General features: G+C 44.3%; 1 protein-coding gene across 4 annotated transcripts in view; it reads left to right on the top strand.

Annotated features, from left to right (window-relative positions):
- The first annotated feature begins 6,322 nt into the window (after positions 1–6,322).
- LOC310692408 (uncharacterized protein) overlaps positions 6,323–22,679 on the top strand; it is a 132,105-nt gene continuing 115,748 nt past the window's right edge. For all 4 annotated transcript variants that reach the window (XR_014518769.1, XR_014518770.1, XR_014518771.1 and 1 more), the window contains exon 1: positions 6,323–6,482. Coding sequence is in view for 1 of the 4 variants with exons in the window: in XM_083473391.1 (XP_083329517.1) it covers positions 6,451–6,482 (32 nt within the window). In the remaining 3 variants the exon portion in view is untranslated. The remainder of the gene's footprint in view (positions 6,483–22,679) is intronic.

Genomic DNA, 22,679 nt, shown 5'->3' with positions numbered 1-22,679 from the left:
AACACAGCTGTTGGGAAGTCAGGTAAGGGCTGCTGCCTCACTAGGCCACCTGCTACTGCTATTCTCTGTTGCAACCTGCAAATGCTGGGTTATTTATTTTATTTACTCCCAGTGCCAGCCCCCGCCAAATCCTGTGGATGCTCCCCATGGTCAGCAGAAAGGTAGATCGGGAAATTGGGATTCCATCTGCTTTGGATGAAGCTGTACCACTCCAAGCTTCATAGTTTAAGGATTCTCCTGGATTCGCGACTAAACCTGGGTGCGCAGGTTCCTGCGGTTGCCAGGAATATGCCAGCTTTGTCTGTTCCTAGAAATGGCACATCTGACCACAGTGGCACATGCCTTCATTACATTTCATTTGGATACTGCAACATTATCTGCAAAGGGCTTCCTCTAAAGGCTGCGAGGCAACTTCACACGGATTTGGACGGCTGCAGCCACTGATGGGTGTTTGGCTGCGCCCAAACTTGAGGATTCCTTATTGAAGGTGACTTTTCTGGAACCTTGTGGATGATCTTCTGCCAGCAGGCAAAGATCTTTTTATTTGAACAGATATTTGGCCTACGCAGCTGATTTGTTTTTCTCCATTATATAAATCTGTCTTTTTACTTTAAATTAAGTCCAGCTTCCTTTTTATTTATTTCTAATCTAATTTTTGAAAAATGTGATATCCATAGTGCTATTCTTCTCTGTCATGTATTTGGATTTTATTGTAAGCGGGGGGGGGGGCAATTTTTAAAAATAGAAAAGTGAGATGCAAAATAAATGTTTAATCCTGCCAGCCCAAAATGGAGTTAGGACTGTGCTCTGTGATGGTTCATCTTCCTGAAAGTTTTGATTTAATGGGAAAAAAAGTGAAGTGAGATCTTTTTTCTTTTTTTAAGAATTAATGAGTGGCGCTAAGTGCTGTGAGTTTAACTAATTAAGGCTGGCTTGTTGCCACACCATCTTGGGCTCTGGTATTTTCAGCATTTATTCAATAAGGCACATCAGACTAAGCAGCACTGAACACGGGAGATGTTAAAATGAATCCCAGTTCCTGCAAAAGGGGCCACGAATGACCAGTTTAACATCATGTTGCCTTAGATGGGTGATATCATACATGCACATGTGCTGCTTGTCAAATTTGGATCTAGTTAAAACCATTTGATTCAAGGAGATCCAGTGATGCAGTTACTAAATGTAGATTATCATACGGTCTTTCTGGCCCTCACATCAGTACGATTCTAGGTGCTGACACTGTTTGACAGTGGAATTTGCTGCCAAGGAGTGTGGTGGAGTCTCCTTCTTTGGAGGTCTTTAAGCAGAGGCTTGACAACCATATGTCAGGAGTGCTCTGGTGGTGTTTCCTGCTTGGCAGGGGGTTGGACTCGATGGCCCTTGTGGTCTCTTCCAACTCTAGGATTCTAGGATTCTATGACTTAAAATTGTCTTAAATAGCTTGTAACGTACACGAGCTCCCAACTCCTTGAAAGGAGTTACGTTCTCCACAACTGTATTGCTTTTTAGAGTGGCAAATGGAAAGCCAGCTTCAGTTCTTCAGGAGCCCAAACTTTGCCCAGAGACCAATACAGTGGTACCTCAGGTTAAGTACTTAATTCGTTCCGGAGGTCCGTTCTTAACCTGAAACTGTTCTTAACCTGAAGCACCACTTTAGCTAATGGGGCCTCCCGCTGCTGCTGTGCCACCGGAGCCCGATTTCTGTTCTCATCCTGAAGCAAAGTTCTTAACCCGAGGTACTATTTCTGGATTAGTGGAGTCTGTAACCTGAAGCGTATATAACCTGAAGCGTATGTGACCCGAGAAACCATTGTAGTTGCCCTCCCAGCAGATGTCAAGACAATAAATAACTATTTTACTTTTAAAAGACAAGTGAAAGTGGCCCTGTGTAGGGAAGTTTTTAATGTCTGATGCTGTATTGTTTTTAATATTCAGTTGGAAGCCTCCCAGAGTATTATTATTATTATTATTATTATTATTATTATATAAGCAGCAGGGCAGTCCATTGGCTCTGCTGAAAACCCAACTCCACTGAACTCCACTTTTCCCTGAACAGTTTCTATTCCCGCTGATCGTCATAAGAACTATTATGCCACTTTAACTCTTCCCTCCTTACCCTTTTTCCTTTTGTGCCATGTCTTTTAGATTGGCAGCCTGCAGGCAAGGGCTGTCCTGTTTTTATTGATCAAACGTAAGCTGTTATCTGGAAGAGTTTCTGGCTGAAGAGCAGGCTGCAAACATGTTGTAAATTATATTCCTGCTATTATATTATCGGTGGTGATTGACATTGTTGTGATTTAATGGTATTTAATTGTGATCTTATGCCAGCTGAAACCATTTTTGATCACCTACTCCAGAAACTAATGGGGAAAGACATGATATAAATGTCTTAAATAAAATCATCATAGTTCCATTGTGGGGAAGGATTTCATAATAGTTTAAGGCCTGCCCACAGCGGACCAAAGAAATTTCAAAGACATACTACAGTCACAGGACATTGCCTAAGGCCAAACACACCCCGGCTGACTTATTCCTTCCCTGGGGTGCATGACATAGGTCTGAAACTGGATTTTCTTGTGGAAAACCCGCCGGTTAGCGATTCTGCTGTGCGTCAGCAGGAGAGTAACAAACGTACATTTGCTACTTATGCTTTGAATCCCATGTAATGAGGTTATGCAAGACAGAGTTCACAACTGAGGTAGTAGCAACAAGAACATAGCTATGTAGTTTGGCGCCCAGGACCATGATACAAATTTGCATTTGTTAATATTGAGGTATTGGGTAGATTAAGATGGCAGGTAGCTGGAGCATAATCAGCACTGTGCTTTGCAGTGCACTCTGCTGCCCTTAAAAGCAGATACATGCAGGTTTGGGAGGGTTTTTTTCAACTTTAAAAGGGGTATGGGGCTGTAGATCTGGAGCCTGTTACAAAAGACCTGGGGCTATGGCCCCCTGGCTAGGTCACCTTTTAACAACATCCCTGACCACCAATATACATCAAGGACTCCAGTACAACTTCGAAATTAATTCCAGTTACAGATAGGTAGCCGTGTTGGTCTGCCATAGTCAAAATAAAAAAATTCCTTCCAGTAGCACCTTAAAGACCAACTAAGTTAGTTCTTGGTATGAGCTTTCATGTGCATGCACACGAAAGCTGTATCTGAAGAAGTGTGCATGCACACGAAAGCTCATACCAAGAACTAACTTAGTTGGTCTTTAAGGTGCTACTGGAAGGAATTTTTTTATTTTGAAATTAATCTGAGTCTTTTGCATGCTTGTTCTTTCTGCTTGTTATAAATATTACCGGAAGCAGCCTGTGCAGAGGTAACTGTAACACACAGTCTGTTCTTTTTGAACAACCATTCATGAAAGGCTTAGAAACGCTCTCACAATCATAACCTCCTTCCAGGCATCTGAAAGCCTGAAAATGTAACGAAGGAAATAAATATTGTTTTGCTCCTCCAATGGTCCTCAGACGATGATAATAATAATGTAATTTGACGTGCAAGTACTTTTCTCTGAGTTAAAAGCTAAATGAGGGTTTGGGGTTGTTTTTTTAATGTAAAGCATGCATTGCCCTGAACACAATGGTCTGCATCTATTCTATAGATGCAGGATCTTAAATCCTATTGAAAATCAATGGTGCTTGGCTCCAGCTGTGCGCTGGATTGCTGCCAATGTGTGAATTTTCCTTCCACTGTGAGGCACACAGACACAGGGCCAGTTCCCACTCTCTGTGGCAACGCTGTACACGCAGCTGGGCACCAGGGCTGTGTGGCCTTCCCACTGCTCTGAGTCTTAATTACAAAGGTGTGTGTGTGAAGTGAGGTGTATTGCTGTTCATCCAAAAGGGCTGGAAGGATTACAGAGGTCCAGCATATCCATGCCAGGCTGTACACATATCCTTTGCCTCATGCCACCTATTATATTGGTACATGCAGTGGCGTAGCGTGGGTTGTCAGCACCCGGGGCAAGGCAAGTAATTTGCGCCCCCTAACCCGTGGATTTGCGCCCCCTAACCCTAACCCCCAGATGTTGTGCCCGGTGCAGCCGGCCCCCCCTGCACCCCCCACGCTACGCCACTGGGTACATGGGTGGGGGTGGCGGGGAGAGGGGAACGCAATGCCTCGCAATGGTGAATTTGTGAACAAGCCCACAACTTTTAAAAGCCACACTTGTACTTCTGGCTATAATTGCTCTGACGTCCTACAAAGAACTCTGGGAATATCTGTTTTCCTGAGCGTACTTTTGCAGATTCCTAAAATCTGTGGTGGGGCGGGCAAAAAAGAAACCAGCTGCCTAAACTGTTGCAGAAATAATTACTTAGTGAGATTTCAAACAGATTGAAAGCATAAGAAGCAACACACTAAAATTACAATGTCTCGCTTCAGGCAAAAGCAGTTTTGTTTTGCTTTTTCATGCCCTGTCGCTGGGAATGGCTGAAAAGTAACCGAAACTTGCACAGGAGCCAACTCCTAGGAGCCCATGAAGAGTCTGGGGCTTCTTCAGTAGTGAAACAGGTGACAAACGCTGACACCCTGCCTAACTTTTGTGCGTCACATCACCAACACTTCGTTTGATCAAACTTATCCTCGTTGATATCTACGGGAGCCTGGCTAAAGGAACCTTTAAAGACTGAATCTTCCTTTTGGGCACAATTTGAATGAGTTTTCTGTTTGTGGCTTCTGTAGTAGATCTTGTACATAGCTCTCTCAATTTTTGGATTATTAATATAAGATTTAGTACATAGAATGGTTTGGTAGTGTTTTGTGTGCCGCTTATGTGCCGCTTACTTTATACTGGTCTACTACGAGAATTGGCAGCATAGGTTCATTTTTGCAATACTATGAGTAAAGCATGGAATCTAAAAACCCTACAAAGGGCATTCCGTGCATTCAAATAATTAAGGGTTCTGAATAAGCAATATTCAGATAATGAGAGTTTTGCTTCAGCTAGTATATACCAAAAATGGAAAAGAAAGTAAAATGTTAGATTAGTCATTGCCTTTCAAGAAGTTATCACCATCATACTTTACAAGAATTACCCAAAATCTGTCAGTCCCATTTCCTTTAATGAATCAGGTAATCTGGGTTAAAAACATTAATGTATTAAAAAAAAAGGTTTTTTAAAAAAGATGTGAGCATGCTTCCGTTCATTTTTTATACCAAGGTTACCCTTTTTAGTCCAGTACCTCTAACTTGGATGAACCCGACTGCTTTAATTTATAAAAATGGCAAGGGGCTGATTTTTTTCAAAGGCAAAAATAGCACCCGGGCACCCAGCAACTAAAAGGGGATCCACTGGAGTGAAGTGCCAGGGTGTGGGGTAATCCTCACCTGTGAAAATCTGTCCTCGCGTGTTTTGCCTGTAACTTTAGCCTCTGTTAAGCTATTCATTCTTTTATGTAAGTCAGAAGCCGCTGGCAGTGTTCAAGAGTAACCGGAGAAATCATGACAAGAGCATATGAGCGTACAGAAAACCCAGATGCATGATGGAGGTATCAAGTGAATCTGGCATTCCAGGCTGACACACAAAATGAATGACTCGAATCTCAGAAGGGGGAGTTCCTCTGGGGCCAGATGAGGTTACCAGAGAAAGCCAGGGAAGCCCTCGCTGCCGTTGCATGAATTATGCATCTCTCAGATGCTGCACATTTTTCAGGACTTCAGGGTGCAGTTGGTTTTCCACTGTGCTATTCATTAAAATCAAACGCATTCACTGTCGTCAGTGAAAACAAAACTCACCCCATCTTGAACCGCTGAAAAACATATTGCTATTAATAAAAAGCAGAAATTGGAATTTGCCCGTCTCCTGTTCAAAGTGCAACGTAACCGACACAGGGTGCGGACGTTTGTTTTCCAAGGACGTTAACGTGTCGTGAAAAAAATGGCAGTGATGGCAATGACACCAAGGACACGCTCAGCAGTGGCTGCATTTTAGAGAAACATCCAGGCCATAAGCCAAGGGGGGGGGGGTCCCTCCAAAATCGCCAACTATCAGAGTATGAGGGAAATGGAGCGGGCAGTCCTGGAAAGCAGGTTTTCCAGCAGCAACACTGCGTGGTCTCCCTTTTGGTGATAATCTGGGAATCTGCAGTTATACAATAGCCTTCTCCAAGACTGGGCTGCTGAAACAGATTACTTCATTCTCTTAAAAACAAGCGGATAAAAAGAAAGGAGGCAGATCTGGCAAAGGCTCAGTAAATAAAAATAAGAAGCATATGATGCCCGGGATTCATGTGAACATAAAGTGACGTTGGCAGCCCCCACAAATAGAACTCCAGATAAAATTAGCTTTTGTCTAAATGTGGAAAGTGTGTAAATATAGTAGCAGGTTTCAATTTACTACACAAGCTCACAAGCTCCAAGTTGCAGCCACCTATTACAGAGCTCGTGCGTCAGAGGAAAAAGGGGGCAGGGAGAGAGAGAGAAAGGGAGAAGGAGGAAGACAATGCACTCTGCAATTAGTAGCTTCAATGAGAGGTAAATTAATTTCCCCAGCTGTATTGTGGTTATTATTGCTGTTTAGAAAGTGGACAGGGGTAAAATCGCATTGAAGTGCAGATGTCAGCATGGTGTAAATGGTACTTTAAAAAGGCCAAAGAGTGGAGGAACAACAAATATAGAGGCACCTTTTCAGGCAAGGAATTTTAATTGCAAACACAAATGCTTTGTAAGAAGAGTCCCTGGAAAATACTTTTGTGTCATTTAAGCTGCTGCAAATGACAAGAACAGACGGGTCTGAATCCGTCTGCTCCAGACTGATGTGTTGTGGGACACCTGAAACTAGAACTCACATCAAGCTTTTAAGGTCTGCGCTTGGAGGAGCTAAAGTAAAGAGATTTCAGGAGGGGGCGAGATTCTCAGCCAGATTTAATTGCTTGCTTTAGAAAACAGTCAAGATTAAATTAACAAAATCTGGTGTATTAGTGCTATAGTATGTGGAATCACTGACAGTGTGTTGCTCTTGTGGGCAGGGAGAAAGTAACACCTTTTCCAAATGGAAGCAGCTGTGCCAAAGGGGGAAATAGCAAGACGGGCCACTGGTTATTTTCATTTTAAGAGAAAAACACGTATTTCTGATAACCATCACTTTATAGAAAATGTCAACATCAGAACATAACTTATTAAGATAGATTTTTTATTTATTTTTTTATGAGTAGTGGTAGTATACTCATGCAAAATGGCAGGTTCCATGCTTCATGCTTCAAGCAGTTAAGGAAATGAGTAAAACATATCAGCTGCATTGAAATTGGTAGAACAACCTCACCGGACATGAGGAGTCTTAAAACGGACACACACAAATGAAATAGCGCAGGCCCCAGTCACACCTCTTGACAAAGGGCATTCCATGACGGAGGGGCCACCACCGGAAAGGCCCCCTCCTTTGTTGCTACAAAGTGCAGCTCTGATAAGCAAAGCCCTTGCAGAAGAACTTCAGCAGATCTCAGAACACAGGGGCAGACAGGGACGGGAACTGGCACGCCTTCAGGTGCCGAGGGCTCCTGCAGTTTAGGGATTTAAAGGTAAGTACCAGCGTCCTCCTGCACATAGGCACCTCTTAGAATAATAGCTATAATGATAACAAATGTGTTTAGCACTTACAAATCCTGGCAGCCATATTCCACACTAGTTCATGCTTTTGAGTCATCGTTAATGACAGCCCCACATGTAATGCGTTGTTGAGGCTTTTCGGGATTCCTGTGCCTCTAACTGAAAGTTTATTATTTGCAGACTCATCCCATTTCATTGCCTGTTAGTCTCAGTTTGTGGGGATTCGTGGTGGAGAGTCTCTTAATGGCCTCGCAGTCGCTGCCTGCTCCGTGATGCTGTGAATTCATCGTCTCCAGTCGTGGCTTGTTTGTTTTAATAGTGAAATAGTGCTTTAAAAATAACAAAGGGGTGGAGGATGATTTATTTATTTTTTTGAGGTTGTATTTTGTATTATATTGTAAGACGGCCTGGGGAAATGATGTTTTCTTCTTTTTCTGTGAAAGAGCAGGAATTCAAATGCTTAAAATATATATTGGAGGAATGCCTGTGTTTAAGTACCTATCATATCGTGCTTTTGCAGGGCTCAAAAATATTATCTCAACAATCTTAAAATGGTATTGGCAATATTAATATCCTCCTCACGCAAATGTGAGGCTGAGAACAAGTGGGTGGCTGAAGGCCGTCTAGTGAGTCCATGGCCAACACGAGGTTTAAAACAGGTCCTACAGACTCATAGCTTTAGCTTTACACCAGCTCTGAGCAGGTGGGCCTTTTAAATATAAGGGCATATTGTTGCTGTACACAGAGATATCGACGAACCTGAGGGAAGCAGTTTTAGGATGGAGGCCTCTGTGTCACACACTCTCATCAAGGAACTTTTTCTTTTAAAAGTCAATATTGCAGAAGGTGTTTTTTGTTTTGTTTTTTACCTTGACACATTAATTTTAAGTAACATTTCCCAGTGGACAAATTCAAAATGGGCACCCTAAGGCTGTCCATTTATTAGTGCTCTGGTCCATGGGGTCAAGAAGAGTCGGACACGACTAAACGACTAAACAACAACAACAAATCATTATCACCACTGTAAATTATGTTGCACCTTTGGAGCGTTCAAAATATTTCACATATATTACCTCAACAATTCTGTCAATCCTTTTTAGTACTAAGTAACTTAATATCATTATCCCCATTTTGCAGATGGAAGACTGAGGCCAAGACATGAGTGGCTTGTATAAGGCCACTTAGTGTGCTTGTGGCTACAGTTCACGGTTAAAGGCTAAAGAAGACAACGTCTGGGAAACTCATGACCAGATTCCTTTAAATTCTGCTGTTTTAAAATTTTAAAGCAGCCTTTGGTACTACAGGAGGACATATTTAACTCTTCCCCTGAAGCTACTAACTAAGCCGGTGGGGGGGGGGGAGGAGCAGGGAACAGGAAACAGGACAGTTAAAACATAAGAATGACACGGGTGGCAAGGTTAAGCACCCTTTCATTCCCGTGCTCCTTTCTAATCCAAGTTGGAGCCCTTTGTGGCATCTGTTTTGTCCCTCGGCCACTGTGCTGGCATAGATCTCAAGTACCGGCCCAACGAATAGCACTCCTAATAAATGGTGCTTCTAGCAGAACAATCCTGCGAATTGCTGAGCTGCTAAATCCATTTTCAGATCAGGTGCAGAAGCACTAACAAGCTGCCGTGTTGCATAGCCAGTGGCTTGCGAGTCAGTTTGGGTCACTGCGCTGGTACATCTGCTGAGTCAGCTGCTTTCCTTACAGTTCCCATTCCTGGCTGTAGTGCGATAGGGACTTTCCTAATACTGCTTTTCTCCTGGCAGCACTATGCCGTGGTGACTGGAGCAGCCGAGCGAATTCACCCCACCAAACATTCTCCACTTTGAAAGAATGGCTGCCGATAGCAAGCATGGCACTACCGGTCATTGCTGCGGGGAGAGCAGTTCCCACATAGCGCAGCCGTTCCATGTGTTCAGTTGCTATCCTAACTTGCATCATTTGGGGAACAGGTGAGTTTCATTTTGCAGATGCCCGGGGGTGTTGATGGCCAACATAAGTGAGAAACTGCAACAGTGGCAAAGCTGGAATAGAAGAGAAGATAGGTTTGCTCCAGGCCAAAGATTGCCTTTGTGAGTCACATAGGAAAGTGAGGCTGCTCTGTTTCCTCCAATCCGGCTTCGCTCTGTAACAACTTCACTTCCTTTCTGCTAGCAATGGCCTTATAAGGCTTGTTTGGGCAATTTTGCAAGATGAATAGTTCCGTTATAAGAAGTTGCCAAAATCTTAAATAATGATCTCTTACAAATCTTGCAAGAGAGGAGGGTTGGCTGCCTTACAACGTTCTGGCTAATGTACAAATTGAAGCTACAAACTCCCACCGCTGCCGGCACCGAAAAAGGAGCTTGCCGGGAAACATCAGCCTGGCTCTTAAGATTCGCAGCTTAGTATTATCAGAATCTATTTAGTCAGCTTCAAATACCAAAACGCATGTGAGGGACTCTGGACTTCAAAACCTCAAGAAATCTCAAACCTGTAGTGTTTGTGTTGTTGTTGTTTGGACTTTTATCCCACTCTTCTTTCCAAAGAACTCAGGGTACAGCATCATAAGTTAACGCAATATAATGGGGAAAGTATTACAAAAATTTAAAACAACTAAAAACAGATTTTCAGGATCCAGGAAAGGTCAGAGTGGGAAGCTGAGGGCAGCAGCACTTCAGGAAGCAATTCTCAGATTTCTCAAGCCACACCGTCGGAAACGGGGGCTGAAACTGCCCCCCTCCCAAGCCATTTTTTCTGCAAGGACCCCCACCCCAGATTTTGGCTGCATCAGCAAAAGTATTTTTTCCCCTAAAGGAAACATGGTGTTGGGGCGGGTGGAACTCAGGGGTCAGCAAACTTTTTCAGCAGGGGGCCGGTCCACTGTCCGTCAGACCTTGTGGGGGGCCGGACTATATTTTGGAAAAAAATATGAACAAATTCCTGTGCCCCACAAATAACCCAGAGATGCATTTTAAATAAAAAGGCACTTTCTACTCATGTAAGAACATGCTGATTCCCGGACCGGGGCCAGATTTAGAAGGTGATTGGGCCGGATCTGGCCCCCGGGCCTTAGTTTGCCTCCCCATGGTAGAGCCCATCATGCTCTACCTTGAGCTGGCCCCGATTCTCAGCTGGCGTTTCCTTTCCCTTACATTTAAGTCAGCTCGTTCCTCTCCTGAGAGAACAGTCCCAGGGCTGCCTCCTGTCACCAGCCGGCCCTGATGCTGTTTCCCCCACCCCTCTGTTCTACTATACTCCCTCAGGTACAAAGTTTCAGGCGAACATTACAGAAGTCGCAGAAAGGAAAAGAAACACACAAGCATCAGCTTCTCTGCTGCGATTATTTTGGCCGCATCCTGTTCTAAGATTAATCTTTCTCCTGCAAAGTATGCTTATGTTCCTGATGTTTATTTATTGCATTTACAGTCATACCTCGTGTTGCGTTTGCTTCAGGTTAACCGTTTTCAGGTTCCAGGTTTTGCCACTCACGCATGCGCAGATGCTCAAAATGATGTCACGCGCATGAGCAGAAGAGGCAAATCACAGCCTGCGCAGATGCGCAGACACAGATTGCGTTCTGCTCATGTTGCGAACGGGGCTCCGGAATGGATCCCGTTCGCAACCAGAGGTACCACTGTATATCTCACCTTTTCTCCAAGGAGCTGGTAATTTGGTGTCGTCAGGAAACTTGACCGTCTCCTTGCTCACCTCTTAGAACCATGGGACCTTCTTCAGTTGTTCAAAGCACAGGCTACAATCTCAGTCCTTGAGGGATTCCACTTTCTACATCCCTGAACTGGGAGAACTATCCATTTATTTCTACTCTCTGCTTCCTGTTCTTTAACCAGCTACTGACCTCTTTTCTTATCCCGTGACTGCTTACTAAGGGGCTTTTGATCCATGTGCGATATACTCAAAGAACCCTAAAAGGCTTTTTAGATGAGACATATCCTTGCAGAAGCCATACTTCTTTTTCTTCAGCAAGACTTGTTCTTCTGTATGCTTGATAATTCTATCTTTAATCATCATTCCCACCAGTTTTCCCAGAACAGATGCTGAATTAACCAGCTTCTAATTTTCTTCAGATTCCATTATTAAAATTGTCGCATTAGCCACCTTCCAAGTGTCAAATATGAAGACTGATCTTAGAGAAAAATTACATATTTTTGTTAGAAGATACTGGGTTAAGAACACTTAGGTGGATGATTTCCTTATTTCTCCACGTTTTTAATTTCTCACTAAAGCTTCACCTGTTGTCACTGTGATTTGCTGCAGTTCCTCAGATTCCCTTCCTGAGAAAGGGAGTCACAGCGTCACAGTGAAGACAGACACAAAGAATTCACTCAGCTTCTTTGCAATCTTCTTTTCCACCTTTAGCATATATTTAACTTCCTTGTTGTCCAGTGGTTCGACTACCTCCCTGACTTGTTTCTTGCTTCTAATGTTTTAAAGAAATAGTTATTGTTGGACTAAATGTTTTCAGAGAGTTTGGGAATTTTTTCACCCCTTATTGTCTGTTTGCATTTCTTTTGCCAAGGTTTATGTTCCTCGTTCTCTTCTTCTGGACATTCTTGCCTCTCATCGTTTCCTCGCCTCTGCCCATTAACCCTGCTGGCCATCTCTTGGCCTTGCTGGTCCCTTTCCTGATCTGCAGTGTACAGTCTGTTGTTGTGTCTTTTAATAACCTCCAAGCACTCTGGAGAGATCTGACCCTCTTGACTTCCCTTTCGACTTTCTTCTGTCCCCTCATTTTTCCAAAGTTGCCTCCGTTGAAGTCAAATGCGTTGGACTTTCTTGGCAATTGCCCAATACGTTGAATATGATAGGACAGTAGCCACAGTTCCCGGTCAGCTCAACAAGACTTACACCTCACAGCTTTGTATTATTTCCCTTTTAACCCAGCTCTACAAAGCTCTACACATCCTGATACATAGAAGCAGGTAGCGGGGTGTTATTGACTTCTGTCAAAACACGTCTGTGATCAGTGCTCTCAGCTGAATGTCATTCATCTGTACCAGGCCAGCCGCAAAGCCCAGGGACGGCTATCTAGCCTAACTAGGCTCCCTTCTTATAGTAAAACCTGACAGTCTGGAGGTGGTTATTCTTTGGATTCTGTCTCAAAAATCAGGAAAATTGAGCCATGTTTCTTGAGAAATTTCTATTGCTCCATCTGATTGGGAAGACATTTCCTCAGAGCTGCCAAATTTCAAATGCTACTCAAACATTTGGCAACTGTGAGCGGTGAACAGGGGTTCCATTTACGCTGAAGAATTTTCTTGCCAACCATCTTTGTGCTCAGGAGACTGTTTCCTGCATTGATGTTATGTGGTTTTTTTGTTCAGTTTCCTAAAATAAATATTGACGGGTCACTGGGAGCCTCCTTATTAAGAATCATGTTTATTCATAAATCCCCAGAATTTATTTCCAGGCACAACACGGACCTACTCCATTAGCTGCTTCATTATGTATTCCCCACCTCTTATTATGCTACATTTGTGACTTGTGGGTGAGTCTCATATATTTGGATTATAAATTTCTCATATTATGTTGATGTTGCTTGTATAATCTGTTTCACCTTTTCTTTATGTGCACTTTCTTCCTGATCTTTTTTTTAAAAAAATCTTATTATTTCATCATAAAATTCCAACCTCCCTTTCCTCCCAGGAAATCAAGTTCATGGTTCTCCTCCCTGTTTAATCCTAACAACCACCCTGTGAAGTAGGTCAGGCTGAGAGACTTTTCTCTCTAAATCCTAAAATAATAAACATGAGGACTGTTCAGATAAATAATTAGCAAATGCATATATTAATCTCTTTTCAGAGAATTAGATGTGTTAGACTGTTGTAACAAAAATAGCCGAGGGAGGGAGGAATCTGTTAAACTTGCTCCGTACCAGCCTGCAGGAGTGTTGAAGAACAGGACAAGCACATGAACGCTGGGCCAAACTGAATCAAGAGATGGAGGACTCACACTTGTATTTCCCACCAGTTTTATTTTTCTCAAGGCACAGAGCTGAACTGTTTTAGACTGGACTAGCTGTGCCTAGAGAGGTGGCTTGATCTCAAGGGTCGCCAACATGGTGCCCCCAAATGTTGTTGGGCTTCCAACTTGCATCCGTCCAGGTCAACACGGCTAATGGTCAGGAATGAGGGGAGATGTAATCCAACGGCATCCTGAGCCCACCAAGCTGGCTATCCTTGGATGAACCATTTCCCTCAAGCATCACTTTCTGCCAGTCTAATTCCTGCCCCCACCAATCTGCTACTAGCCCTGCAGGAGAAAATATCAAGAAAAATTTTATCAGAAAACCACCATTACCCCATAACTGCTACTATTCCCCTGGAGGGGGAAAAAACACAGGCGAGAGCATCTGTTCTGCTCATAGGCACATGCACAGGGTGTGCGGGGAGTGTCTGGGCACCCCATGATTTTATTTTTTCATGAGGATCATGGCAAGGAGGAGACACAGGCAGAATAAAAAGGCTGGAATGGAGTTGCAGCTTCTGCCTGCACCTGTCTCTTGAGGCAGTGGTGGAGTGAAGGAGGAAGCCACTTCCAGAGATGGAGATCCGTTCCTGCCTTGTTCTTCTGCCTGCACCTCTGTTTTGGTGGCTCTGTCTCAGTCCAAGCTCCACCCGCCTTTTGCGCAGAGAGGCCTGTGGGGATGGCAGGCTGATTTTGTGGTGCGCAAGCAAAGAGGAGGGGCATGCATCTTGCCTCCATATCTTCCCATCTCCGCCCAGTTCTTTTTCTCTACAGGAATAAAATTCTCCTTTGGCTTCTTCACCGCTCTTCTTCTTGTTGCCCTGTTAGCTTTTTGCCTCTTTACCTCTTTCCTTATTTGTCTTGCCATTCTCTCTCCTCCATTCTTTCTTCGCTGAAATAAATAAATAAAATTTCCCCAGGTGCAAACCCTAATGAAATGTGCTGCTCCTGCTATGTGAGTAATAGCAGCTGGGGGCAGGGAAGCAAATAAATGCCCCCACTCCCCAGTTGTGGCTGTTCTAATCCAATTTCTGCAGCTGCTTTTGATCACTTTTAGGTAAAAATAAAAACACCAGGAGATCTGATCCTGGAGCTCCAGTGATTCATGCCCTTTGGCCCTTACTAAGATGAATGTTTCTTGTAGCATAAAGTTTGTTTACTATAGCCCATTCACAGTGGCTTCCTATATTCATTTGGCGCATATACATTGGTGTTTAAGCATGCATACTTTCCATCTTCATTCCAGAAAGACCCATGTACAGTGGTGCCTCGCAAGACGAAAAGAATCCGTTCTGTGATTCTCTTCGTCTAGCGGTTTTTTCGTCTTGCGAAGCAAGCCCATTGATGGATTAGCGGATTAGCGCTATTAGCGGCTTTTAGCGGCTTTTAGCGGCTTTTAGCGGCTTATCTGCTGATCAGATCAGCTGATAAGCGGCTTAGCGGCTTAGAAAAAGGGGGGAAGGGAAAAATCCCCACAGGAACTCGCAAGGCATTGTCGTCTTGCGAAGCAAGCCCATAGGAAATTCGTTTTGCGAAGCACCTCCAAAACGGAAAACCCTTTCGTCTAGCGGGTTTTCCATCTTGCGAGGCATTCGTCTTGCGGAGCACCACTGTATGCATACTACCCACTGCAAAGGCAATTATTTCATGATATTTGGAGCCACTCTAGTAAACTACCTTGTGTGTCCTTTTTCCTATACCAGTGATGTAACTCTAGCAAGATGGGCATCGGAACTTGCACTTCATGCGCAGGTCCATGCACAAAAGAAATACCCTGAATATATGTTGTTCTCTGACCAGCTGTGCTGATTATAGATTGCAGCAGGGAGAGATGCAGATGGTTCTTGATTTTGCTTAAAAGGCTGCTAATTTTGAGATAGTGGTTTTCTGTAACACAGCTGGCAGTTTCTCTGAATTTATGGTAACATATTTCAAAGGACCAGTTTGGGTGACTTACACCACTCATATTATTTCACCTGATTGGGTAGATGTTCACAAGGGGTTACCAGTGTTAGATGTCTCTTCTCTTTCTGCCCCAAAGACAAGAAATAGGATACAACCATTGCGTAAATCCCTTAATTTCCTTGCTTGTCATAATGAGACACAGTATTCAGTTTGGGGTGATGATGTCTCATTATCAAGCCCCCAGGCTTGATAAAGAACTTGGGGGGGGGAATACTAAGTCGATCTGCTGTAGATGCCTTCAAGCATTGCCATGATTTGGTTGTCACGATGGATTTACGCAGAAAATAAATACTAGGTTGTTACTATATGCTTATTTGCACTCCTGGCATGTCTATTGTCCTTACAGATTATTAATGCATATCTATTTAACCTTATTATGTTAAAAAGATTATAAAGAAGAGAGAGAATTCAGCCACCTCTTTGAGACTGACGTTCCTCTCTTGCAGCTTTTCCGTGGGAATGTTTAAAAATGGCAGTGATCAGAGATTGAGAATGCGTAAAGCTAAATTAATTGTGAAAATGTTACTTGAATGTTGCATTCCGTGCTTTCAGTGTGGGCCATCTGTGGGCTCAATTGTAATAGTAAGTGTAGACTCTCATGGGTAGGCAAACTAAGGCCCGGGGGCCGGATCTGGCCCAATCGCCTTCTCAATCTGGCCCTCGGACGGTCCGGGAATCAGTGTGTTTTTACATGAGTAGAATGTGTCCTTTTATTTAAAATGCATCTTTGGGCTATTTGTGGGGCACAGGAATGCATTCATCCCCCCCTCCCAAAAAATATAGTACAGCCCCCCCCCCATAAGGTCTGAGGGACCGGATCCCTGCTGAAAAAGTTTGCTGACCCCTGGTAGATCATCCAAGAGGGACATTGCCTATCAGCTTGTAGAGAGAGCTCCCCCTCAAAGCCAAAAGGAGGTGGAGGGCCATTCTGATAGAAATACGGTGGTACCTCGGGTTACAGACTCCGCTAACCCAGAAATAGTACCTCAGGTTAAGAACTTTGCTTCAGGATGAGAACAGAAATCACATGGCGGCGGTGTGGAGGCAGCGGGAGGCCCCATTAGCTAAAGCGGTACCTCAAGTTAAGAACAGTTTCAGGTTAAGAATGGACCTCTGGAACAAATTAAGTTCTTAACCCGAGGTACCACTGTGATAGAAACTTAGGACTTGTGGGCTAGAGTGTGGTGCTGAGAACGCCAAGGTTTGATCCCCGTAGGGGACAGCTGCATATTCCTGCGTTGCCAGGGGTTGGATTAGATGATCCTTGGGTGTCCCTTCCAACTCCATGATTCATTGAGACATCCATGAGGGCCCACCCACACTTTCATTTGTCCCATGATTTCTAGTATTTCATATCCATCTACGATCAAGGGTCCGAGAGGTCTCTTTTTGGTTTACAGTACAGTGGTGCCTCGCAAGACGAAAAGAATCCGTTCCGCGAGTCTCTTCGTCTTGCGGTTTTTTCGTCTTGCAAAGCAAGCCCATTAGCGGCTTAGTGGATTAGCGCTATTAGCGGCTTAGCGGGCTTAGCGGATCAGCTGATAAGCGGTTTAGCGGCTTAGCGGATCAGCTGATAAGCGGCTTAGGGGATCAGCTGTTAAGCGGCTTAGCGGATCAGCTGATAAGCGGCTAAGCAGATCAGCTGTTAAGCGGCTTAGCGGCTTAGGATCAGCTGATAAGCGGCTTAGCGGCTTGGGGAAAAGGGGGGGGAAAACCCGCAGGAACTCGCAAGACATTTTCGTCTTGCGAAGCAAGCCCATAGGAAATTCGTTTTGCGAAGCACCTCCAAAACGGAAAACCTTTTTGTCTAGCGGGTTTTCTGTCTTGCGAGGCACCACTGTATTTGGTTTTGTCTTGTCTGTGGGCGTGGACATGGGAGCTCCACTACCCCTTGGCTCTGACTTGTCTGCGCTGAGGAAGCCCCCTGGGCTCATGGAACACAGGAACCCCCCGCCACATGAGTATTGGAGGTATTCCTACTGGCAACGGTTGTCCTTGAACCTATGGAGGGTGATGGGGTCGAGGACAGGACCTAGTTCTCTCGCGTACACATTCTCCCCTCCTAGCTTGCGCTCTGAATGCCTGAGTGAGGTTCTTGTGACCACTGATTCAACAAATTTTGAAATCACCAAACAGAATGACAATGCGCGACAGGAGAAAGGCATGATAAAACCACCTCTACAAATGTTTTCGTATGCAGTATATGGGAGGTTAATGCAATCTGAGTTAGATTACTGAATTGGCTTTTTATTATTGAATTGTATCCACTTGAGCAATTATCAAACCAGGTGCTGCTGATTGGAATCAATTATTTGTTCACCTGATCACTATAAAGCTGACAAGGGCATACGATTGCCACTTGAGGGTGCTTCCACTACTACTGAAGCCTTGTTGAAAGGTATTTATTAGTTTGTGATGCTCCAAAAATTCTCCCCTATTTGGCGAGGGCAAAAAATTTAAACTGGCAGGGGAGAAAGTCTTGATTAGATTGTCGTGTAGCCTTAATGTCTGGATAAATTTAAGAAAGGTTATTCACGGTGTTCCTGCATTAAACTTGTTCGGTACTCTGGGGGGATACTGCCCTACGGTAATATTTCCTTCTTTATTTATTTCCTAAACTTTATTCGCCGCTTGATTGTAAAACAAACAAACAAACTTCAAAGCAGTTTACAAAAGATAAAACAAGAAAATCAAGAAAAAGTCAAAACCTTACTTTGAAACATACAGAAGTTAAAATACTAAAAGAGATAAAAATTACCTCACCTTTCTAAGCATCTGGGTAGGCTTGTCTAAGCAATGTTTTTAGTGGGCACTGAAAAGAGGCTCCTACTTTATCTCAATAGGCGGGGAGTTCCAAAGTACAGGCGCTGCCACGCTAGTTGACCAAGTTCTTGCCAATGCAGAAGAGGTATTATGTGGCACGGAGGTAGTTTATTGGAGAGTAGTTTAACAACTACAAGGTCCGTATAGTTAAAGCCATGGTTTTCCCGGTAGTGATGTATGGAAGTGAGAGCTGGACCATTAAGAAGGCTGATCATCAAAGAATGGATGCTTTTGAATTCTGGTGCTGGAGGAGACTCTTGAGAGTCCCATGGACTGCAAGAAGATCAAACCTATCCATTCTTAAGGAAATTAGCCCTGAGTGCTCACTGGAAGGACAGATCGTGAAGCTGAGGCTCCAATACTTTGGCCACCTCATGAGAAGAGAAGACTCCCTGGAAAAGACCCTGATGTTGGGAAAGATGGAGGGCACAAGGAGAGGGGACAGAGGATGAGATGGTTGGATAGTGTTCTCGAAGCTACAAATATGAGTCTGACCAAACTGCGGGAGGCAGTGGAAGACAGGAGTGCCTGGCGTGCTCTGGTCCAGGGGGTCACAAAGAGTCGGACACGACTAAACCACTAAACAACAACAACAAGAAAAGTTTAACAACACAGCATGAGCTGATTTTCAGCAGCGATGAGAGAGTAAGGAAAAGCATTAATGACATGAGATTTGGCCAGAAGGACACATCCTTACACAGGTCTTTTGGATGTTAGCAGTATTTTCTTCCATGTTATGTCAAGGGGTTTTACATGGTGTATGGCCTAAAACCTTTCAGCCTGTTTATTTCATTATTCAATAGACCATAGAGTTTAGAATCGCTATAGAAAGGAATGTAGAGTAATTATGAGTTGTGCATGGATTTTTGCTCCTTTCTCTAATTCCATATTACTCCAAGCTCCAGGGCTTGTGGATTTTAATATGGCATACTAATATGTTGCATCTTGATGTATGAAAATATAATATTGTTGACCATTGGTTTAGTCATTATACCGGTAAATAAATTTTACAATAAGATGTCTTTAACATTTACTGACTGTTAACAGACAATATCTGTGATTTTCACCAAAGATTTGTCAAAACTTTTTGAGCTTTTTTTAATACAGTAAATAAATAAATACATGCATCTCCTGGAATCTGTTGTACTGATTCCCTAAAGCTATACCTAAATGGAAAGCCACGTGGAACTGGGTTTTGTGACGGCTCTAAGTTGCAATGACAAAGGCAAGAATCTTCAAAGCCAAGCCTGTCAGACTGACTCACGTTGATCGTGTCTGATGGTGGGCCTTTTTCATGACCTTGTATTTTCTTCAATGGAACATGGGGAACCAGGGATAAAAACTATACCACAAAAACATTCCCTGATAACTTCACACATTCAGTTTTACACACACACACACCAGCAACCCATATCATCACTTTGCAGTGACTGATGCTCCTCAGGGCTTTTTCCCTTAGGGGAAAACTAGACATTACCTTAAAGCTACTTTTGGGTTCACACCCTTTAATACTGGAGGTGGTTTTAATCGGATCTGCAGCCTTGATTCTGAGAAAAATCCCGCACCTCAGTGGCAGTAGAAGAAGATTTCAGGACTTCCCATTTCACGAGCCATCTTTAGTGCAGTCTCAAAAGTTAAGTTGACTCCCTGCAACAATTCCTCTTGTATATCTTTGGAGATCTACCCCACCGTCTTTTATCATATCATCTGCATCATGAAATGCACAGTCCCTTGCTATAAAACAAAGCGGCGTTAACCATCCATCTATGGATTCAGCCTGTCCATGTTGGCTCTCAAAAAAGTGTTTTCTCTGCACAGGGACATTCATATGTGGAGTGCAATATGCTTCAAAGTTTGCAAACAATATCTCAAGTTTCTTCTTGTCCTCAGGGGCTGGCTTGCCACTTGCAGTCCGTGATCTGCAAATACCTCTGCCCTTCTGGCCTATGTATGTCAGGAACTGTGAAGCCTTGTGCTCCTCAGACCACTTGTCTGCTTCAGGGCCTGCGGAAATCAGTTCCATAATTCCCCTCCATTGTGACCAATTTTCTGCCACATTCCCTGAGACAAAAAACCAAGCGTCTTGAGCTGGAGGCCATTCTTTCAGGTGCTCCTGCTGGGTCCTGCTTCTGCCTGGCTTACGGTATAAGGCAGATGGCAGGAGATGCCACAGGGCAAAGCAGCAGCTGAGGCTCCAGGCAGCCGACACTTTCATTTCCTCTAAACACCTTTGGACCCATGTGGCCCAGGAGGCAGGCTGTTAGGGGGCAGGGGAAGGAGCAGGCCCCAGCCCAGTGGTCCATGAGTTTGCCCACATGCCAAGTTGGTTGCTAACACTGGCCCTGTTTTCTGACATCTCCCATTATCTGCTGCTCTTGTTGTGGGCATTTGGGAGATCTTTGACCAGCCCCAACAATATCACTAGGGGTGGGCAAATCTGTCCATTCCAGTTCCTCTCTCTTCCAGTCCTGTTCAATCCTTCACATTTCCAAATCAGTTTGTGAATTTCTCCTAATATGCACTTTCCCCTGCAGAGCAATGTTCGCCTAATATTTTTGTATTTTGTTTTCACTTTACCCTAGTAAAAGCATTTTTGTACCCATTAAAAAAGGTAAAGGGACCCCTGACCGTTAGGTCCAGTCGTGGCCGACTCTGGGGTTGCGGCGCTCATCTCACTTTATTGGCCGAGGGAGCCGGCGTATGGCTTTTGGGTCATGTGGCCAGCATGACTAAGCCGCTTCTGGCAAACCAGAGCAGCGAACAGAAATGCCGTTTACCTTCCCGCCGGAGCGGTACCTATTTATCTACTTGCACTTTGACGTGCTTTTGAACTGCTAGATCGGCAGGAGCTGGGACCGAGCAACGGGAGCTCACCCTGTCGCGGGGATTCGAACCGCCAACCTTCTGATCGGCAAGCCCTAGGCTCTGTGGTTTAGACCACAGCGCCACCTGCGTCCCGTGCATTGTTTAGATTGTTTAGGACAGTGCAAATTCGGCAGCTTCACCTTTAAATGAGAACTGTATTGAATTTCCCTCCCTTGGCACCATCAAGACAGAATGATGTCTTATAATAGTAGAGTAATACATGTAAGCTCTGCCTGATACTTTGACTAAATAAGACTATAAAATGGTTTAATGTGCTCCATAGAAGTAGACACCATGCCATAGCACTGATGATCCCCAATGCTGGGATCAGAATGACTCAAGTGTCTGCTAGTATAACACAAAATTAGATCTGCTCCTTTTCTACCCTAATTTGTGTCTGTTAGTATTAAACGTGACAAAGGCAAAAAACTTTAAAGATATTCCTATGGGCAATGGAACAAATCTTACAGTGCCAAAAGAAGATTAATCACAGATAATTGCAGGACAAAAAGAAAACACTCACATTGTGGCATGTATGGAATCCGCATATTTTCTGGAAAAATTAGATTCTAAACAATAGCTGGATTCTTCCCTTCAGCCAGATCCCTTTCCAATAGGTCTGAGGGTACCGTATAGGATGAAATTTGGCGCCATTTGCAAAAACAATATGAGTACATAGGAACTTGAAGAAGAAGAAGAAGAAGAAGAAGAAGAAGAAGAAGAAGAAGAAGAAGAAGAAGAGGAGGAGTTTGGATTTGATATCCCGCCTTTCACTCCCCTTCAGGAGTCTCAAAGCGGCTCACATTCTCCTTTCCCTTCCTCCCCCACAACAAACACTCTGTGAGGTGAGTGGGGCTAAGAGACTTCAGAGAAGTGTGACTGGCCCAAGGTCACCCAGCAGCTGCATGTGGAGGAGTGGAGACGCGAACCCGGTTACCCAGATTACGTGACTACCGCTCTTAACCACTACACCACACTGGCTCTCAGTGTGCCACCTCTTTTTTGCTTGAACTACTCGATCAACTTTTTTTGTGAGAATCCCATGTTCAGTACACTTCCATGAGGTACCCCCCCCCCCGTGTCCTGATTTTCCAGGGACAGTCCCAGAATTTGGATTTGATCCCAGAATGTCCCGATTTTCCCTGCCAGCACCACTGCTGAGCTCAGGGACGAAGATGAGCCTGTGCTTGTCTCGAGTGACGACAATGGCAGGGTGGCGGCTGCGGGGAATCCTCCCATTGCCTCTCCTTGGCTGCCACCGCTGCCCTCCTTCCCTGGGTAGCTCACAGCAGCTGCTGGTGAACGGGCAAGAAGGAGGTGAGGCAGCTGCCACCGAGGCCCAGCCCAACGTGGCGTGCCGGCTCTGAGGGGGCAGGCAGAGGGCAGGGCCACCCTGGGTGGAAAGAAAGGGGGAGAGGAGCAGAGCGCAAGGAGTCTTGGTGTGTGTGTTTTAATGCTTTGTGCATCCATATCTAATATTGCCCCGTTCTAAAATGCAT

Source organism: Podarcis liolepis, assembly GCF_965112155.1.
Source record: "Podarcis liolepis genome assembly, chromosome: 13".
NCBI classification, from domain to species: Eukaryota; Metazoa; Chordata; class Lepidosauria; order Squamata; family Lacertidae; genus Podarcis; species Podarcis liolepis.
Note: the sequence above shows the minus strand (reverse complement) of the source record. Positions and strands in the feature narration are given on the sequence as shown.